The sequence below is a fragment of the Ambystoma mexicanum genome, chromosome 9 (assembly GCF_040938575.1).
Source record: "Ambystoma mexicanum isolate Mex_15411 chromosome 9, UKY_AmexF1_1, whole genome shotgun sequence".
In the NCBI taxonomy this organism is placed as follows: Eukaryota; Metazoa; Chordata; class Amphibia; order Caudata; family Ambystomatidae; genus Ambystoma; species Ambystoma mexicanum.
Genome location: NC_090931.1, coordinates 287,979,197 through 287,998,660, shown reverse-complemented (window position 1 = coordinate 287,998,660; position 19,464 = coordinate 287,979,197). Strand labels below are relative to the sequence as shown.

The 19,464-nt window shown below is 46.7% G+C and overlaps 1 protein-coding gene across 2 annotated transcripts in view; it reads right to left on the bottom strand.

The window, feature by feature from the left end:
• The window catches only part of HEATR6 (HEAT repeat containing 6), a 1,218,923-nt gene extending 1,200,755 nt beyond the window's left edge, over positions 1-18,168 (bottom strand). For both annotated transcript variants that reach the window (XM_069614663.1, XM_069614664.1), the window contains exon 1: positions 17,939-18,168. In XM_069614663.1, coding sequence (XP_069470764.1) covers positions 17,939-18,130 — 192 coding nt within the window. In that variant the 5' untranslated portion in view covers positions 18,131-18,168. The remainder of the gene's footprint in view (positions 1-17,938) is intronic.
• Positions 18,169-19,464: the final 1,296 nt, after the last annotated feature.

The following is a 19,464-nucleotide window of genomic DNA, read 5'->3' as shown; positions in this document are numbered from 1 at the left end:
AGGCGTACAATCACTCACTCACATTGGCCATCAACACTGTGGCCCTGCTGACAATGCAAAGCGAAACCCATTGCTCATCTGAACTCCCGGTTCACACCCGATCTAAAAGTTCTCTGGGGGAAAAAAAAAAAAAAAAAAAACATGGCGGAAACCATCTGGAGAAAAAATTAAAAAAAATAAATAAATAAACACCTTTATCCAATAAAGCCCACTACACCTCCACAGCTAAGACTTAGAGTTTATACTCCAAGCGAAAAGCTCTACCTATAACGCAAGGATTAATAATGCCAACTCAAGCTCCCAAGCTTTTTGCTATACTACGAGTGCTAGAATCACCTGCGCCCCATGCAACTAGCTGCATAAAAACAGCACCTTGTGCACCAACATAAATCACCATGCTCCAGACGAAAATACTGCTAAAAATGATTACACTGGATAGCTGCTACCCCTAACCCATCCCCCGTACCTAGTGCCTAACCACAAAACCTTCATCTATTCAGCTTTAAGCCAGTCTCCAAAAAGAAGTAACTCAGATTATCAAAGGACTCAAACCATCCTGCTGCCAAGGGGAGGTCTGTCCTGCCCCGGTCATTAAGGATTGAGCAGAATCACTCACACAATTCATCGCCTCCCTCATCAACACCTTGTTCACGTCTGGATGATCTCAAACCTCAACAAACTTGATGTTGCATACAAATCCTAGTCGTCGATGGCTACTCCATCCCAGTCTCTAGAGATGTCAAGACAATTGATGTTTACCTCGACTCCCCCCTCTCACTATCCAGACAAGTCAACACAATCTCATCATCGGCCTCCTACACCACCAAGCTAATGAATGCCTGTAAACCGATTTTCTACTCCGACAGCTGCTTAGCCATCGCCAGGGCATTTATAGGATCCAATCGGCACTATTGCAACGTTTTGTTTGCAGGGTCCTCTGCCCGCAACATCAGCAAGTTGCAGGTCATACAAAACAATGCCCTAAGGAAGGCTCTCATACCAAGATGCAAGCACATCACCACTTTCACAAGGAAGGTACACTGGCTTCCTATCCATAAGCGGATCATATTCAAAACCTTTGCCATCACACACAAATGTCTTGTGAACACTGCACCTAAATTAGGCCTATGCCTAAACGGAGACAAAACAGAGAATCTTATAGTTGGCACCATAGAAACCTTAAACAAACTCCCATCACAATACAAAACCTTTAACATCGATAACTCCACCATCACAGTCTCCTCAGCTGTAAAAACCCTAGGAGTATACCTTAACTCAACACTGTATGTGACGGCAGGTAAATGCCATAGCGTCTTCCGCTGCGCTTACCACTAAGGTAATTAATGCTGTGAAACTTTTCCTCTCAACAGAAAACTGCCTGTCAATAGCCAGAGCCACAGTAGGCACCAAGTTGGACTAATGCAATGCCCTCTACTTGGGCACCTTGACAAAAAACATTAACACAATATAAGTCCCCCAAAACAACGCCTTAAGAGCAGCCCTGAGTATTCCGAACACATCTCCCATGCAAGAAAAGAGGCCCACTGGTTACCTATAAAAGAACGTATCTCTTCAAATCCATGGCTATTTACTCACAGATGCCTCTCCGCTGATGCCCCACCCTATCTACCCGAAAGGATCACCCACATGACCTCCTCCAGACCCACCAGATCACACCTGTCCAACCAGACCTATGTACCCAATTTCAAAAGAAGTAAAGCTGGGGGGGGTACAGCTTCCAGCACCTCAAAGCTGGAATGCCCTCCCTATGGCACTAAGGAACGAAAATTCATACCAAGCTTTCCGCACACTGCTCAAAACCACCGTCTTAAACTAACTCCGATCCTTACTCTCCATATTGATTGTATGAGACATCTGTGTATAACAACCGTTCATATTGGTTATATGTAACAACAGTATGTATCAATTGCACTCAATGACCACTTGTAACTATTGTATGTAACCCACTCAAACCACCTACCTGTTGTAAAGTATGCATCTTGAAATGACATGTATTAAGTGAGCCTACCTGACCAGCGCCACGATGCCCCTGGGCAGTTGTGCGCTATACAAATCCAAATAAATAAATACATTTCAAATAAATGTACCAAAGTACAAATCGACCAGACCCGCTCGTACCCCCTACATCCACTGCCCAACTGTTGCAAGATTCACGCTCCAGAGAGCAGGTGGTCTGAGTTTTCCCGTCATCGCTGCCAAGAATTGTAATGCCCTGCCTCATGAACTAAGAGCAGAAAAATACTAGTGGGCTTTCCCCAAGCAGTTTAAGACACTTGTTCACCTAGGATGTAACCACAGATAAGGCCAGAACTAACAATGACTATCCTTGTCTGAGCTGCTCAATCTAACTGTACCCAACATATCCGCGTAATCTGTAACCAGCGCCTTGATGACCCAGGGTTTAGCACACTTTATAAATGAGAAAATAAATAAATTCACTGCCCTGCTTTGAGGTTTTTATGGATTAAGGGATCTTATTTGACAAAATGTTTATGGCAAAATTACTACAGGGGAAATTATTTGATCAGTGGGTGTGATAAATGCAGAACGCATGCATACAATTCCAACTTCTCTAGAGAAACCGTGTTGTAGAACTGAAATATCCCAGTTAATGCAACTTACTTTAAGTTTAGTTTTGGCGGGGGAAATTCAACTTGTATTCACATCACCAATACCAATAAGACAATGATTTTTGAAATACTGACCAAGAGCAGATAGTTTTGTCACACATGCATATTAAAGACATCTCCTGGTGGCCTATGCAAAATGCTCTGCAAGTCTTAGCTTTTAGGCTCTCAGACTGCATTCTGAGAGGAGTAAACCGGCGTCTTATGCTGGCAAAATTACAAATGTCAAACATCCATCCTTTAGCCACCACAACAACTAAAGACGCAACTCAAATATGCTGTCTGAAGAGCACACATGTGCATGTATGCGATTCCAGGCAAATCACTACCTAAAATGATCTTTTTTTGGTTAGCAAAATTTTGATCGCTTAGCAGTTATTTATTTCCTGAAGCGTGAACTACACAAAAAACCTTGCTCATATATTGTATAATAGACTGTGGTATTTGCACCATATAATAATATTTATAAAGTATGTAGTGCGCAACACATGCTGAATCACTCCTTAGCTTGATCAGTGTTCATTGTATGTTATGTTGACTTATAGCATGCACCGCTACCACCCAGGGGCGGTCTCCAGGTGCTCACGTGGCTCTGCAAGAAAAAGAGGGCAGGGTGTGTAAAGGATAGGAGAAAATCAAGAGGAACCGGAGTCTGTGTGTGCCGTCTATTTATTTTATTTATTTACTTTAAGAACGCGCCCAATACCGTACCGGAGATCGGTTTCTAAGCACAGATCCGGTATTCAAACCTGTTGCTCAGCGTGTTCTTGCTTCCAAGACCAGCGCATTGCCCCTGTGCTATCCTCCGTTCACTGTCTTGCATGCAAGTTGGTTGTGCAACCTGGCTTGCTGTAACCATAAGGGTAAGACTCGGTGCCTTGGTTATGTACTACGGTTTACGTTGGGGGTGTGTGTGTGTGTGTCTCATGTGAGGTTAAGGTGGTAGTGTAATTGAGAACACTGATTTGTTGTATCCATAAAGGGAGAGTCCAGAGTCGCGGTTGTTAGTTGTATGCATGAGAAACGTATCTTGGTGTGTGGTTTGGCTGGGTTTTTTTTTTAAAATGGTTGCATGCACTGGTATGGTCCATCTGTAGGGTAGGTCCAGTATCTGGGATGTTTGTTGAGTGCAAATTTGTGTTACGTTTTGGTGTGTGTGTATATGTGGTTTGGCTAGCCCATAGTCGTGTATGCTGGTTGTGAGGTATTTTGGAGGAGCTGGAGTAGGGTGGATTAGTTCATTAGTTAGAACTTTGGTAATTCTCGACAATTCCTCCACCTTTGAGCAAAGGTACCCTCTTAACCTAGAAGTTTAATAAACGATGTACTGGAATGTTTACTTAGTAGGGCTATATGCCTGCGCCTTGACTGTGTAAGGTGTATGTGAGCCCAATTTAATCTTTGCAATCTCATCAGCCTAGGGGCACTGCCCTGGGGGGTTCCATTTGCTACACAATTTGTCAGCAGTGTGGCGCAGGAGAATAAGCTCATTCTAGGCATGGGGCTGCTTGACTAATCTTTTGAGGTTTGCTACCTCCTACACATTGCTTTACTTTGTTTAACCCTCTCACCTACTGTGCAGGACACGTGGGTGTCACCTGCGGCTCCCTTTGTCCTCCGGAAGGGCTGGTGAAAAGCTCCCCTGGAGCTTAAGCACACAACAGCTGTGTTGCTGCTTTTCCATCCCAAACCAGACAGGAGGGCATGGGCCAACTTAATGTTATTCATTGTATTAACCCAAGAAGGATTACGATTTGTCCACACATGCAGGATACAAACATGGAGGGCTTTAATTGGGCCAGGACTCAGCCCAGGCAGTCTGCAAATATTGCCCTTGAGCCAGGGCTCTGTGGTGGCTCCCGAACAGACTTCACTGGCCAGATTCCTTTCACTGCAGCAATCGAAATAAAAAAAAGAAAAGTGGCAATACTATTCTTCACCAGTAGATGTCACTATCAGCAATGTTTAAGATCACAATATCAGTTAAAGACATATGGAGTTTGTTTTCAAACACGAAATGGAAATAAGTGAGTGAATTGTTTGATTTTTGCAACACATTGTGTTGAAATATTCTCATTACAATTATTTTAATTAGTCCAAAGGAATCATGGATTTCTTTCAAATGAACTATGGGGCTGTATGGTACGCTGATCTATTTTGATTAGATGTGTTATTTTATATTCGAGTAGATTCATTTTGGTCAATATTTTTACAGCACATGAACTATATATATTTTTTTTAATAGAATTCATTTCCTTTCATTGCTCATATGAAATCGTCTGTAGGGTCACTCTTAATTACATTAACGCCAAGAAACCACGCAGGTGGCAACAGTGTGTGGTATAAGAAAATTTAGCCTAGCTCAACCTAACCTAACATAGGCCCTACCTCTTCTAAAGGTTTATTAGCAGCTGCTTGGGGATCTGTGGGTGAACCAGACAATTTTAAGCCCTGTCCCAACTATTGCATCACAACGCGTTAGAGCCCCGTTTGATTTCTAATCCCACTCAAAGCACTGCAAACATGGAGCACGCAGTTTGCACACAGATCAAAAACAGGTTCAACAATAATCTGGGGTACCTTGCTAATTATATACACATTAGCTACACTTTGTTTACCTCTTGAGGATAGGTGAAAAACAGGTGTCAATATATGAGCAATGTAATTCTGGAGAGGAGAGTGAAATCAAAAGGTAATGGAACGTAGCTGGGTGTTGTATAGCATGACCTCTTGCATGTGTGAGGCATTTTTGCACTACAGAAGTGATGGATGCAAGGCTTTGAATTAATCCGGACCACTATTATTGCTCTGGGCAGTCTACCATGCCTTAAAATTTTGCATGTCTGCCCCATTTCAGAAGGGGGCCCATCCAGTTGCAAACCAGTCTTGGCTCTTGCCACTGATGTGATATGCAAGGTTGCCCACAGCAAGGCTATTGGCTGGTATTCGTTTAACACCTATTGCCCATCCCTTTTAAGTTCTGGTGGAAAACAGACTTCATGAAAAAACAAGACACAGCCAGTGCGTCACCCACACTTCCCATGACATGACCTGTGTCAAGGTTTGCGCTATAAGGTTCAGCCTCCCCTTCAGTAAGTTTTCACCATCCTTGCACTACTTATTTCCCCCCATGTCAAGCATGCATGGAGCTGAAAACCCTCACACCCACCAGCACGCAGACTGGACAATCAGGCAAACAGTGTACACAGAGGTAGTGTGAGAAACCAGAAGGTGTCTCACCCACTAGTCCGTGCGGATATATCTCCTCTCTCCTCCCCCCCAGTGCGCGGGGGTGGGGGGGTTCACCTGGATGAAGGGTCTTCGGGGAGCCGGAGGCCGGATGGCGAGATGCGGTATCCCGCCCCATGCAACACCTTTACCCGATCCTACCGGGTAGGATTTGTGGGAACTTTGTGTCCCCCCCCCGCCCCCACCTTTACCTTCACAGAAAGGTCCACGCACAGACAGCCCGCTCTGGAAGAAAAAATATTCATACCCGAGCTATGCATCTGACAAGTCCTGCTACTATGGTCCAGCAAAGTCAGGCATTTACTGACCATGACTTACACCTCACTTTCATTAAACAACCCGACACAGATAAAAGGCAGAGGATGAGAGCACACTGAGAGCGAGGCAAAGCACACGAAGGAACAGTAGTTTCGAGTCGGCAGCTGAACAAGGGGAGAAAGACAGCAAACCAAGAAGGGTGTGCAAGGAGGGAAATACACTCAACCTTTTCGGCAAGAAACCATTACTATCAAGAAACCTTCAACAGTGAAAGCATAAGGCCAGGAAACCAGAATGAAGAATCCTGCATTGTGTGTCGGAGATACTGGAGGCCCGCCTGCGTGGCTGACCAAGGCGGGGAGGAGCAGCAGCCATTTTGGTATCATCCTTTGCTCCAAGAAGAAAGAAGCACCAGAGAGATCAACAAAGTTGGTGAGTTGGGGAGACCGATGCAAGACCAGTCTGTGTTGAAGTCAAGGTTGCAAGCGGCGACATTGTATAACGAGCGCTGGAATGAACATTGTTAAATGTGTGTGATGAAAGATGCGAGCAACGCTAAACTGCTGATGAATGTTTGAACTTGAGAAGGAAAGATACAATAACATTGACAGAGTGGTCCGGCACCAGGAATGTGCTCAATCGCAGGTCTCTAATGTATCCGCCAAGAAGTGGCAGAAATTGATCAGAATATCGTGTGAAGTGAATCGAAGTGGTCTTGCAATGGTTTAAGCAAAACCCATCGCACATTTGAAAGTCTTCGATTTTGAGATCAAGAGGAAACCGTAGAAAGCGAGAGTACATGGTCGGAGCCCGAACGAGGGAGACCAAATGTGAATAATGTGCTAAAGTGGTCCGAGCCCAAACAAGGAAGATCCATGATCCGAGCCCGTACGAGGGAGACCAAGTGTAAACATTGTGGTAAAAAGGGGGTCCAAGCCAGAAGGAGAGAGACCCATGATGAACATTGGAAGCGAGAACTTGTGCATGTGAAGATCCTGAGAAAAGTGGAACTTATATTTGTTTGTTACGACAGGCCCTCTGCAGTAAGAGACTGTTATTGGAAAAGGCTTTGGCAGAAGGCACCCCCGATACCTATGCTGAACTGTATCTTCGTGGCAGAGAAACCAGAGTGTGTGCGAAGCTCGAATATGCAGTCTTGCCCCGTGCTAAAAAATGTGGGGAAGGGAAGCCAACTGTTCTACATTCCTGACATATTATTTCTTGAATACTTTCCTTTTTGCATACACAATTGTCCCACACCCTTTTGTATTTAGAAGGATTGGCAATAGGTTTATTAGTATAGGCCCTTTTATTTTGACAGAGACTCGACTAGGACTGCATGATTATTCGATGGTCGTAGCTTGCAACCATCCTTAGATAGGCGTTCAACCAACCAATTGAAGCTCAATAAACACCCTTGAACTGTGATCACTTGTGTCTGTCTTCACTGTTTGATACCATACCTTCCTTAAGGTATTGGGCAGTGGCATTCCTAGGCTGGGCCCTGGGGTGGGGAGGGGGTTTTGGGGGGACAGCATGGTCCCCTTCTCTACTCTATAAGCCTATACCCCCTTTGGGCAGCCCCTACTGTGGTGTACCGAGTGGGGCGGCAGGGAGGGCAAGACCGGGATATTTGTCAGCGGGACACCTCTCCCGTCAGGGACCTCAATGAGGGTGCCCAACGGGAAAGGTGTCCCGCTGGCAGGACAATGTGTGCCGAGCAAATCCTGCTCAACATGCTCATTGTCCTGGCAGCAGGACACCTTACCCTTTCAGAACGGGAGAGGTGTCCACTGCCAGGACAATGTACGAAGGACCTTTGGGCAGCAGGGGAGCTATCATGTTGCTCTGTGTCAACAGAGCATTTCAATGTGAGCCATTAGGCACGGATGGGACGGGGAGGACTAATAGCAGGGACTTTTGTCCCTTTAGAAATGTGAACAGAAGGGAAAGATTAGAAGTGAGAAAGGTGCAAAATGTTGCATGCTTTATGAAATTACTATGGCTTTAAAACCCCAGGGGGATTTGTTAGGATCACATTAATCTACATGATGCTTCTTTGACTTTGCATGCAAGATGTGGAGATAAAACTAAAGCCATACATATTAGATTATGTAATGTGGTTTGCTTCCAAGGTATTGATATAAACAAACAAACAAACGTGATATTTTATAATGTTGCAAAACATACAGTTTACCTAACCCAGTACCCGAACACAAACATACATGGCGATAAAGTGCAGATGCGAAATGAATTACAAAATACCACTTTAGTACATTAAGGTGTAGTGGATGCATCAATTTTCGGATGGTGGACGCGTACTGTCGTTCTTTCATGGGAGGTAATGTATATCAGGGGAGCCCCCCACAGCTGGGGAATCATGCCCGAGGGTCCTGGATAGCCGCAACCGCAGACATATAGGATCTGAATGGAGTCCAATGGTCTAGCGGAAGATGGTAAGGTTGCTGCATACTGTGGGTCTCCTTTCACACATTCATATAGGCCAGCTATTCGCGAAACGTTAGTGCTCTGCATCCCCCAGAGCCCCATTACTTGGTGGTTATAGTCCTGGACACAACTGATGCCATTCCAGCTCATTTCTTTCAGTTCTACAGCCAGAATATATTGTAGCTAACATCCAAAATTCAATGTGATATTGCCAGGTGTTATCCAGCATAGTAGTCAAGGTGGTTTCAATCGCAGCCCAAAATGGGCATAGCTTAGAGCACGACCATGCTACATGTAGAAAGTCAGCCATATCTTGGTAGCATTTGTTACAGCTGGGTGACCTATTAGGATAAAATGTATGAAGCTTTGCAGTGGAATAATACACCTGATGCAGGAATTTGTAATGGGTCAACCATAAACAGTAGTTCATGGAGAGAGACCTTGTTTGCCCCTTTCCACTGGTTGTTTGTCAGTTCATAGCCCAGAGCGGATTCCCACTTAATCCGAGATGAGTTAATATGAGTGGGTCTCCGTTTTGATGCGCTTGTATATAGTAGAAACCAATGATTTAGGGGGTGGGGGTGGGGGAGGTTGTGGTAATAATTGTAACAATGCGGAGGTCATTGGGGTCAGCAGGTATTCAGGCCATATCGGCTTGAAAAGTTCCCGCAAACGGAAAAACAAAAACATTGTCACCTGGTTCCTTTCACGTCTGGATTTCAGAACATCCCAAGTGATCAATCTACCGTCCAACAGCAGGTCTCCCAGTGACTGTATCCCAAGATTCGTGAAGTGTATCTGGAAGATCTTGTCATGTGCGAGTCGGACACCCCGAACCCTGTATGCTACAAACGTAGGGGAATATAGAATGTTTTCACCCAGAATGTCACCCAGTTTCCTCCATGCCCAACATGTAATCTCAATGGGTTGTACCTCCGCCCGATTACCCGCTTTGGGTCCCAACCGTAGGAACCATTTAAGTCTTCAGGCTGCATGATCGCCTTCCGCTGAGGGAGGACCAGCACTAGTTGGAGCACTGTAGTTGTGCTGCTAGGAAGTAGAGATCTCAATCTGGGTATTCAAGGCCACCTTGTTCATTGGGCAACGCCAACACATCATATGCTATCGTGCCCCTGGGTGGGTTTAATGTATTTTGACATTATTTTATTTGTATATATTGCAGCTTGAGGGGCAGTATAGAACAGGCAGACCCATCAGATAAAATCGAGACCCAGGCCAGAACGTCTGAGGACCTCAAACAGGAAAGGCCACTCCACTGAGTCAAAGGCCTTTTCTGCGTCCAAGGCTGCAACAACTATGGGGATTTCCGGGTTCACATTGTGCATGAGTGTGAATAGTTGTCTTAAGTTGTTCTGCGTGGATTTACCAGGTATACCGCCTGCCTGGTCCGGCAGGACCAGGGAGGCCATATATGGAAGGAGGCAATCTGCTAGGATTTTGGTCAAGATTTTATTGTCTGTACTGACTAGGGAAAGAGGCCTATGTGATGAACACTTCAAAGTGTCTATCTAGTTTTAGCAGTATTGTTACTATGGCTGAGCGAGTGGACTCTGGTAGAATCCCTTAGCCAAAGGCCTCCTCATACATACAGCAGAGATGGGGGACTAGCAGGTCAATATATTCCTTATATAATGCTGCCGTAATGCCATCTAGCCTGGGTGCCTTACCACTGGGTAGGGACAGGATGGTTTTACAAATTTACATTTCAGATGGAGGTGCATTCAGGCTTTCCCCTCGAGTGTGTCAAGCTAACCCAGGGCGACCTGATCCAAATATGATGTGATAGAGTCATGCCTTACTCGTAGCTGTGATGTATACAGCTGTTCGTAATATACTCTGCATATTTCATTGATCACCAGGGGTCCCTACTGGTGGTCCCATCTGGTTGCTCAATCTCGACGTATCGTTTGGCCGACATTCATGTTTAATAGCCCACGCTAGTGTACAACTGGGATGGTCCCCCTCTCCAAACGCTGCAGCCCTGATTGGGTCACCCAGGAATCTCTTCCCTTTCCAGAAGGAGGCGCAGTTCATCCAGATGTGTCCTAAGGTCTTCACGTGTCTGAGGGGTATCAAGGGACCCCTGTTTCTTTGCGATGTCCTTAATTTCCTGTTCTTTGCTAGACATCGACTTACGGATTGCCTTCAGCACCCCACCCTCCCTAGACATGCAGCAGCCCCAGATGAACACATTAAAGGGTTCCCGCATTATTCTGCTATCTGGGATAGACCCCACATTTATTTTAAAAAAAGTTTGTATATCTTGCCTAACATTCTCCCGAAAGAGGGCACACTCTAGAGCACAGGCCCTGAAGCGCCAGCGCATAAGCCTTGGTGGTTGTGGGGGCATGAAAACAGAATCTTCACAGAGGAATGGTCTGAAAAGGAATGTGGCAGAATCTGAGCGTCTACGATGACATGGAGCAGATTTGATGTTACCATGACGTAGTCGATCGTTGGGGAATCTGTATTCAGGGCATAAATATTAAGACACACCACCTCCCCTGCTAAGAGTAAGAAATTACTCTAGCCATAATTGATCTGTTTGTGCAGTTTAAATGCTAAGGAGCTGTGTGTGTATATGTAGCAACCACTCTTGAATGTGTGGAAAATGAGGAGCCCCATCTATGTACGCCCCGCACCGGGATATATTGGGGAGCCCACTATTCGGTGCAAAGTGTGTTTCCTGTAAAAACACATTTTTATCCCACGTTTCTTGGCATCGTTAGCAATTAATCGAGATTTTTTTATGGTTTGTGAAACGTTGTACATTCCATGACAATAATCAGATATCATCTCCCATTTTCACCCTTTGTACAGACATTGCCACCGATCAGCTACCCAGCTAGTACGTTCAATGCACCACAAGAGGACTTTTAAGCATCTAGTAGGTATATGCATTTTCAAGATTGTGATAACGCAATTTGTTGCATCAAAATCGCCATTCCCAGCCCAAACCCACCCCCTAAAATCCCCCTTACCACCCACACCAGAGACGAAAACATACCGGCAGTATCCCCCAAACCCATTTCCACACTATAACAACACTAAACACACAACATCTGCAGTACCTGCGGGGAACCGGACGCAGAGAGTTGCTTCCATAAGGCAACGGGCCCGCACAACAAAATATTTAGCCTTCACGTGAAGAGGCACAACCCTTGAAGTAAAGAACACATGGTTCCCGTCCGGGCTGCATAGAGAATCAGCTGTAGTCTTTCATCGTACAAGGAACATTATTTCGCACTGTAAGCTGGAATTAGGATGAGTGGTCTTGGAAGCCGCCAGAGTCGGTAGTTCCAGTGCAAAACATTCCGCAGCTTCAGAAGCAGTGAAGAAATTCACTTTACCCTTGTGAGATACTCAAAGTTTTGCGGGATACAGCATCGCATATTTGATGCCCTTTCATCTTAGAGCATTCTTGGCTGATGGGAAGGTTTTTCTTTGTTCTTAGACTTGGAGGCTGAAGTCTGGAAATAGTAGAATCGTTGCTGAGCCTCGCCGCAGTTCACCCATCTCTCTGGATGTTCTAAGTAGCATGTCTCAGTCACGGTACTTAAAAACGCATGCTATTATAGGACGATCAGGTGCTCCAGGTGGAGGTTTAGAAACAAGAGAGAGGTGTGCCCGTGCAACCAGGAACATCATTGATACTGGGGAGGGGGGTCCCCTAGGATCTCCAATAGCAGTTTTTCAATAAACTGTTCCATATGGTTGATGGAGGTGAACTCGGGTAGTCCGAGGATGCGCACGTTATTGCACCTAGATCTTCCTTCGAGGTCATTGTTTTTAGACAAGATATGCTTCACCGTTTGCTGCAGCTGCCAGACCTCACATTTTAGGACAGACACCTTGTCCTCGCCTTCACTAATTCCATTTTCAGCTTCGATCATTTGACCACATGGTTTATCAATTTGCAAACCTGAAATGTCAGCTTTGCTGGTAAGGGAGTCCATTTTAATGCAGAGTGTGTCTGTACTATTCTGTTGGTGCAATCCATATGCAAATTAGGAGGTTTGCATGTATTTTGCCCCAGAGTGCCTGGACAGAGCTCTAATAGATGAGTTTCCTATGTCTAATGATTCTAGAGTTTTATTATTTTTGTTGTGTTAAAATGCCATCTTCCACCAATGTTACCAAAAAAGTAGATTGGGGCACGAATGAGACAGTATGGAATTGTGTGCACTGCATTTGGGGGGGAAAAGTAGAAGGACTTTTTTCGTGGATTGCCTCCCCGCTCTTTCAATGCTGGATACTCCCCTGTACCGCTATGTGGGCTACTACTCTCTGTACCGATGCCTGTGGTCCGCCCGCGGGGAGCAATACACAGAACCGCAATGGGCACCGTGAAAAAAGGTCCCAATTTGAATTTCAACCATCGGGCCGGGGGTCTTGGCGGGGAGCTTGCCCCTGACAAGGGTTTCTCGGCCAAGCCCACAGCTTCTCTGCAGGAAGCAGGGGGCTCAGTGATCTAATCTGCTGTCCTCTTTTCCCCAGCCGTCACTTGCACGTTTGCAGGCTTTTTTATTCTATTTTTAAGACTGTTTTCATTTGCATTTCACAACATAAGCTAAACATTACACAAACAGTGTGTTAACAAAGACACTCAACAACTAACTGCCCCAGGGAGCTATCACCCCTGTGAGCCAACCCACCCCCCAACCTCTCCCCAAGCAGATCACTTAAAATAGCTTTTGCACCAAGGGAAAAAAAAAAATGGATTACATGAAGAACAAATACACACAGAAAATAATCCCAGATGCAGTACCCCCGACCTGATCTAGGAACCAGAACCCCCCCTCACACCCGCAGACAAATATCGCCACCAACCGCAAAAAATAAAAAATAAATAAAAATAATTATTAAAAAAATGGGGGCCCACCCTCGGGGCGACCTCCCGCATGCTACGTATCCGAGCTTGTTTCCAAATCCACCTCCCTGGCAATATATCTCCTGAAGGGGTCCCAGTAGTCCTTAGGCTTGTTATTAGTTGGAAGTGTTAAATTATACTGAGTCTCCTTGCGTTCACAGCAAGCCATAAGGTTGAGCCAGTGCTGGAATGAGGGAGGTGCCGGGGTACCCCACTTCCGAGCCAGTAGCGACCTTGCGACCACTGAGGCAATGCCCACAAGGCGCCTCTGGCAAACAGAACCAAAATCTATCAGTGCCATCAGCCAACATTCAGGGGTAAGAGGGACAGAAACAACAATCATACTCGACACAGCCTCTGCTATACTGGACCAAAGAGCATACACCTGAGGGCACAACCATACCATGTGGAAAAAAATCAGCAGGAGTTTGACATCCCCTCTTACACTCCGGGGGCTGAAGAGGATATAGTCTATGCAACCTAGCGGGGGAAAGATATACTTGGTGTAAGAATTTAAAATGTATCCAACAAAATCTACAATTGTCAGAGATGGCCTTGGTCTGAGCACAAATCTGATTCCATTGCTCTTCTGAAAGCACTTTTACCAGGGCTTCCTCCCATCTACCCCTATAGCATATATGAGGTGAGGGCCGTTCCGCCCGAGCCAAACCATACAGGGTTGAAATTAGTTTTTGTGGAAGCTGGCATAGTAGTGTATAACAAGAGAGGGGAGGAGCGTGGAGCACCTGGGAATTCACTCCACCTAATTCTCAGCACCTCGCTCAACCGAAAATATAAAAGCTGAGTTATGGGGTTCCATGAGCCCCTCGCTGAAAGATCCTCCCAAAACAAGAATCTACCGTCCAGCACAGGGGTGCACAACTGATTTTGACAAAGGGCCGAAAGTACCTTACATGAGGGCTATAGTGGGCCGAAATGTAAATGTGGGCGGGGCGGTAGGCGGGGCGTGGCAGGAGGCTTTTTAAACCCCCAATTTGTACTAAACACATGGAAAAATAATGTTTTTCCCTCCCTCCGCCCACGCCAGAAACCCCAGTCTACTGTCTAACACATCCCCCCCCACCCACAGATCCCTCACTAAACACACCAACCAAAAAAAAAGGGCATGGGGCTGCTGGCGGCCGCTGCAGCTCCTTCTGTCCGGAGGCTATGCCATATCATCAGAAGTATAAACCACAACCTTATTACCACTTCAGTAACATTGATAAATTTGAAACAGACATAAATGCCCCTAAGGGGGCCACAAAGAGCACACAACAATAATGCGTAACAACCAGCGTTCAAGTCAAGTGGAGCCCCGAGGCAACTCCTCTGGATCCGGAAGTTCAGTTGCAAATTTCTCTGCAGCATCCGATGAGGTGAAGAACATGGTCTTGCCCTTGTGTAATACTCTCAGCTTTGCAGGGTACAACATAGCATAGCGGACAGCCTTTTGTCATAGGATGTTCTTGGCATTCTGAAACAGTTTCCTTTGGTCCTGTACTTGCTGGCTGAAATCCAGGAATAGCCGTATTGTCGCAGAGCCCCTTCTTAAAGTCTTCTTCTCTCTCGATGACCTCAGCAGCGCATCACGGTCTCTATAATTGAAAATGCGGGCAATGATGGCCCTCTCTGGGGCACCAGGGGGAGGTCGGGTAGCCAATGATCGGTGCGCTCGCTCCACCATGAAGTGGTTAGTGACGGGAGGATTATAGAGGACTTCCAACAAAAGCTTTTCGACAAACAGTTCCATATTGTCAATCTGTGTTGATTCAGCCACCCCTGTAATACTTATATTGTTTCGCCTAGATCTCCCCTCAAGGTCCTCGTTCTTAGCCACCACTTTCCAAATCGTTTGTTGGAGAGAGGCGACCTCTCGCTGGAGCGTTGCTATTCTATCCTCACCGTCCCCAATTCTATGTTCGGCTTCGAACATCCTGCCACACAGCTTATCAATCTGGACCGCGGATATGTCAACCTTGCACGATAGAGCGTCAATTTTTGCACCAAGACTATCTGTGCTCCCCTTCAGTGCCAGCAGGGTTTGATTAAGGGCCCCAATGTCTATCTGTGAGGAGCTAGAGCTCGTGTCCTGCCGTGGCGGATCTCGGTCCTGACTGGCAAATTGCTCCATTCTGGATGGCTTCTTTTGATTACCCATAATAGACAGATCCCGCAAGAACTGTAGAGCTATCTCTAGGAGAAACAAAGACTTCAGTGGAGACAAATGTATCGCTCTGGGTCACTCTCCGTCATCGAAGGCCCATAATGCCCTCTGCAACTCCACACAGTTAAAAACCAATGGTCAGCGTGGAGTGCTGCCAGGGAGCGGAAGCAGACCGTCCAGGACACCCAGGTAAACTCAAAAGGCTAAAACCGAGACCCGTCCCTCCTCCACCCAGGACCTCCAGCTCTCAGTCCAGTGTCACTATCCTGGGTACTCTAGCAAGGGAAGGAAGTTCATATATGCTTCGATTGTAACCCCTCACAGATATTTCAGAAAAGAGTTCAGGGGCGAGAAAGTGGGGGTGACCTTCACAAAGTGCTGCAAATAGATGAGGAAATCCTGGGCCGGGTCTACCCTCTGCCGACCATTTGTTGAAAAAGCGGGATATGAGTTCAGTCTTCCTCCAGCCCTGTCTGCAAGCACACACCAGGTGACAGGCTGACTCTCCACGTGGGTATCATACACTGTGTATAGAGGGGCAGACCCTTCTCAAGATTAGACACGGGCAGGTTCCAGGGTTTGCCGGTGTGGTGGGCAGCTCTCCTGGGGCCAAGGGCTCCAGCCCAGATCCGACTGCTGCGCCTCCCCTGTGGCCCCACCAAAGACGACAGGCCCCAACCCGAGGTGCAATCTGGGGGATAGGGACCACAGGGCGCCGCACCGGGGCTCTGCCTTCAGGTCACAGCAGCCCAGCGATCACAAGAGCCCGGAACAGGGACCCACCAAAATCTGCTACAGCCACATACGAGACCTCGGCAGCATTCGGCGCGGGGGGCACAAGGGGAGCGAATCCTCGCCGCCACTTAATTTCACACCCCGCATACCTCAAGAGGGCCGCACCAAGGCTCACCTTCCAGCTGCAGACGTAGTGCACCGCTGGAGCGAACTGCCTCCCCTCAGTATCCACGGTGCACCAGCACCAACGCGTGCCCCAAAGCTGGGTCGGGCGGGTGAGAACCACCCCCAGCAGGCAGGTCCACGGCCTGGGCGCTGCTGCGCATCAACCAACACAGATCCCACAGGTGCGCCCAGGCGGCCCTCGAGCTCCCCGCGCAGCGGCCCGAGCCACAGCCGTTAGTATTGGGGGAAGGGCAGCGCGCCACTGATCCCAGGGCCAAGAGCTCTGAAGAGCGCCAGTAACCACAATCCGCCGAGTCCGCCACTACATCCAGCGAAGCCAGGCACCCTCCGCTGCAGTCCAGCCCCAGTATCCCAACTGGTTACCGCAAATTACGTCCGTATCTGTAAGCCTCCAGTGGAGCGCTTTCAGGCTGCGGCCATCTTGCGCGCCGCGTCACAGCACCCCCCGCCCCCGTTTGCAAGCTTTTTACTCAGCCTGTTTTCTTTCTTCTGGCCTGAAAGGGACATACTGCCCTCGATACATCAGAGTGGCTCGACCTCTGCAGAAGACACTGCTTTAAAGGATCATATCTTGTCACTAGTTGACCGCTGTACTAGTGCGAACAACGACACATGTGCTCAACTAGTCCACATGCCCACCTGGATATTGTCAATGCTCTTGCACATTTGCACTATAACATGCCCACACAAAGACACTGCTGAGAAAGAAACCCACAGCCCCAATTTCGATCTGCACACACCTCCCAGAAAAGCACCAGCTGTCAGATGCGCAAAAACGCATCGCGGACCGTGGGTATTAATGGCATACTTGAGAAAGGCCCCCTACAGCAGATGCAACGGGGACACAATAATGGACACTGCATGATTTCAAAGTGCATAAAATGGCAGGTGTCCATTAACAGCCAATGACCATAGGCAAGTGATGAATAATTGCCCATGAAGGCCCGAAAGCAGGAGTGAACTGGTGCTGTGTGTGTGTGGTGAGCGATATATCGAGTTATGGCGATGTATCGATATATATTTTAAATATCGATATAGGAGTAAACAAGATCACATAAATTGTACCTCTCCCAGGCAACTTTGAACGCGTAAATTTGGGAAAAGCATCCACATTGCCCTTTTATAGGCGGCACCCTTACTTTTGTCTCTGTGCCCTCTACATTTGATTGCTGGAGACACCAAACATTTGATTGCTGGAGACACCACTCGTAGTGAGCACACACGCCTGTAACGGAATACAATTGTGCTCTATGAACAATAATCTCCCATTTCTACCCCAGACCGCTTTTGTGGTCTCCGAGAACTCCACTCCCTGTCTCATTTCAACTCTGGCTGCTTCCAAGAGCATCTTCTCACCTCAGGCCGTGTCCCGGTATTGCTCCCGTGGCTCTCGCACAGCAGCTGGTCCAGGAGCAGGTTGATCTCTGTCCTTGAGGCTTCGGTGTCGGCGGAACGCAGCGCTCGTAGCCTGAACATGTGCCTCTGGAGGTGATCTGCTGAATCCGGTGGCGGGTGCAGGATCTCACTGCCACGCTCCTCAGTTGCCATTTCTCAAGCAGAGTGCGGCACCTCACTATGGTAACTGTCAGACACTTCCAGTACCACAGCCAATCGCAAAGCACGTCTGACGTTCTGAGTCAATATCGACGGTGCCTTCTAGCGTGAGTGTTGGCTGGATATTACATGTATCGTAGAGCGGCCCTCTTGAACTTGTGTTATTAACAAAGTATTGAATCTAAATATTAGACACTTAACCCTTATAAATTAGTAAAATTATAAATTCGTATATGTATAATATTTTCTATATTATTTGTATGATTTACATGTGTTTTAGTATAATATATATTTTTAAGCTATTAGCATATTCATGCCATGAAAAAAATGTTATTTAACTTGGGGATAGTGCACATTATATTTTCTGTACTATAGTACTAGAAACAACATCCACTTTTTATAAATATGTAGTGTCAGAATGGCCGTCAAGTTCGTGGGGGCTGAGCAGAACTTTGTGGGTAGTTAGCGCCTTGTCCTCCCTTTGTTTCCATTTCCAAGGGGTTCCAAGTTATTAGAAGAACTGTGGGTTTGTCTCATGAGACATCAGAAACGAGCCTGTGATGAATGATGTTTGTGCACGCTTCTGTAACTGACCTGGCGTATCAGGTCAACGGGGCAAGAGCGGGTCGTGCTTTTGCTGTGCGCGGCACATAAATGAAACAAATATTTTCTTTTGATGTTTTACACTGACCAAAGGGACTGAAAGAACATGCACTTGATTTTTCAAACGTATTCTGTTTACAATTAATTACTGGTTTAGTATTCATTCTTACGCTTGGCGGGTAAAAGTGCATGCAACGGTGTTTCAAGGAAGGAGGAAGTTTGGCATATTTTATATTTCAATTTGTTTTCTGTATTTGTACGAGAAACAAGTTTTGACAATTAAGTCAATAGTTAATTCTTCTATGCTTATCAACTCCTCACTTTATGATTGTGATGAGAGGCCTGCAGGCTCAGCATGCGTGACTGACACGGAGCGGGGCTCTCGCTCCGTGACCGTAAGGCTGTCGCGGGGCGCTGGAGCTGCGCAGCAATAAACACACGGGACCACAGGTATCGATGCCTAAACCCGGACTGGCGTTAAGACGCCAGTTCCGGTGATGCCTTTATTACTGCATCCGCCCGTAGTGTCACGTGACCCTGCTATTCCGGGACACGTGACACCACATTCCTCCCCAAACTGGAGGTGAGACTCCCATGAGTTAACATAACATTTTACATAGAGTCTTACTTCTGGGTGAGTGAATGTCTCTGCCTCTGCTGTCGTCTTCCTTGGTATATTTTGTCTACTACATATCCTTGAAGGCGGGAAGATGGTTTGGGTCTTT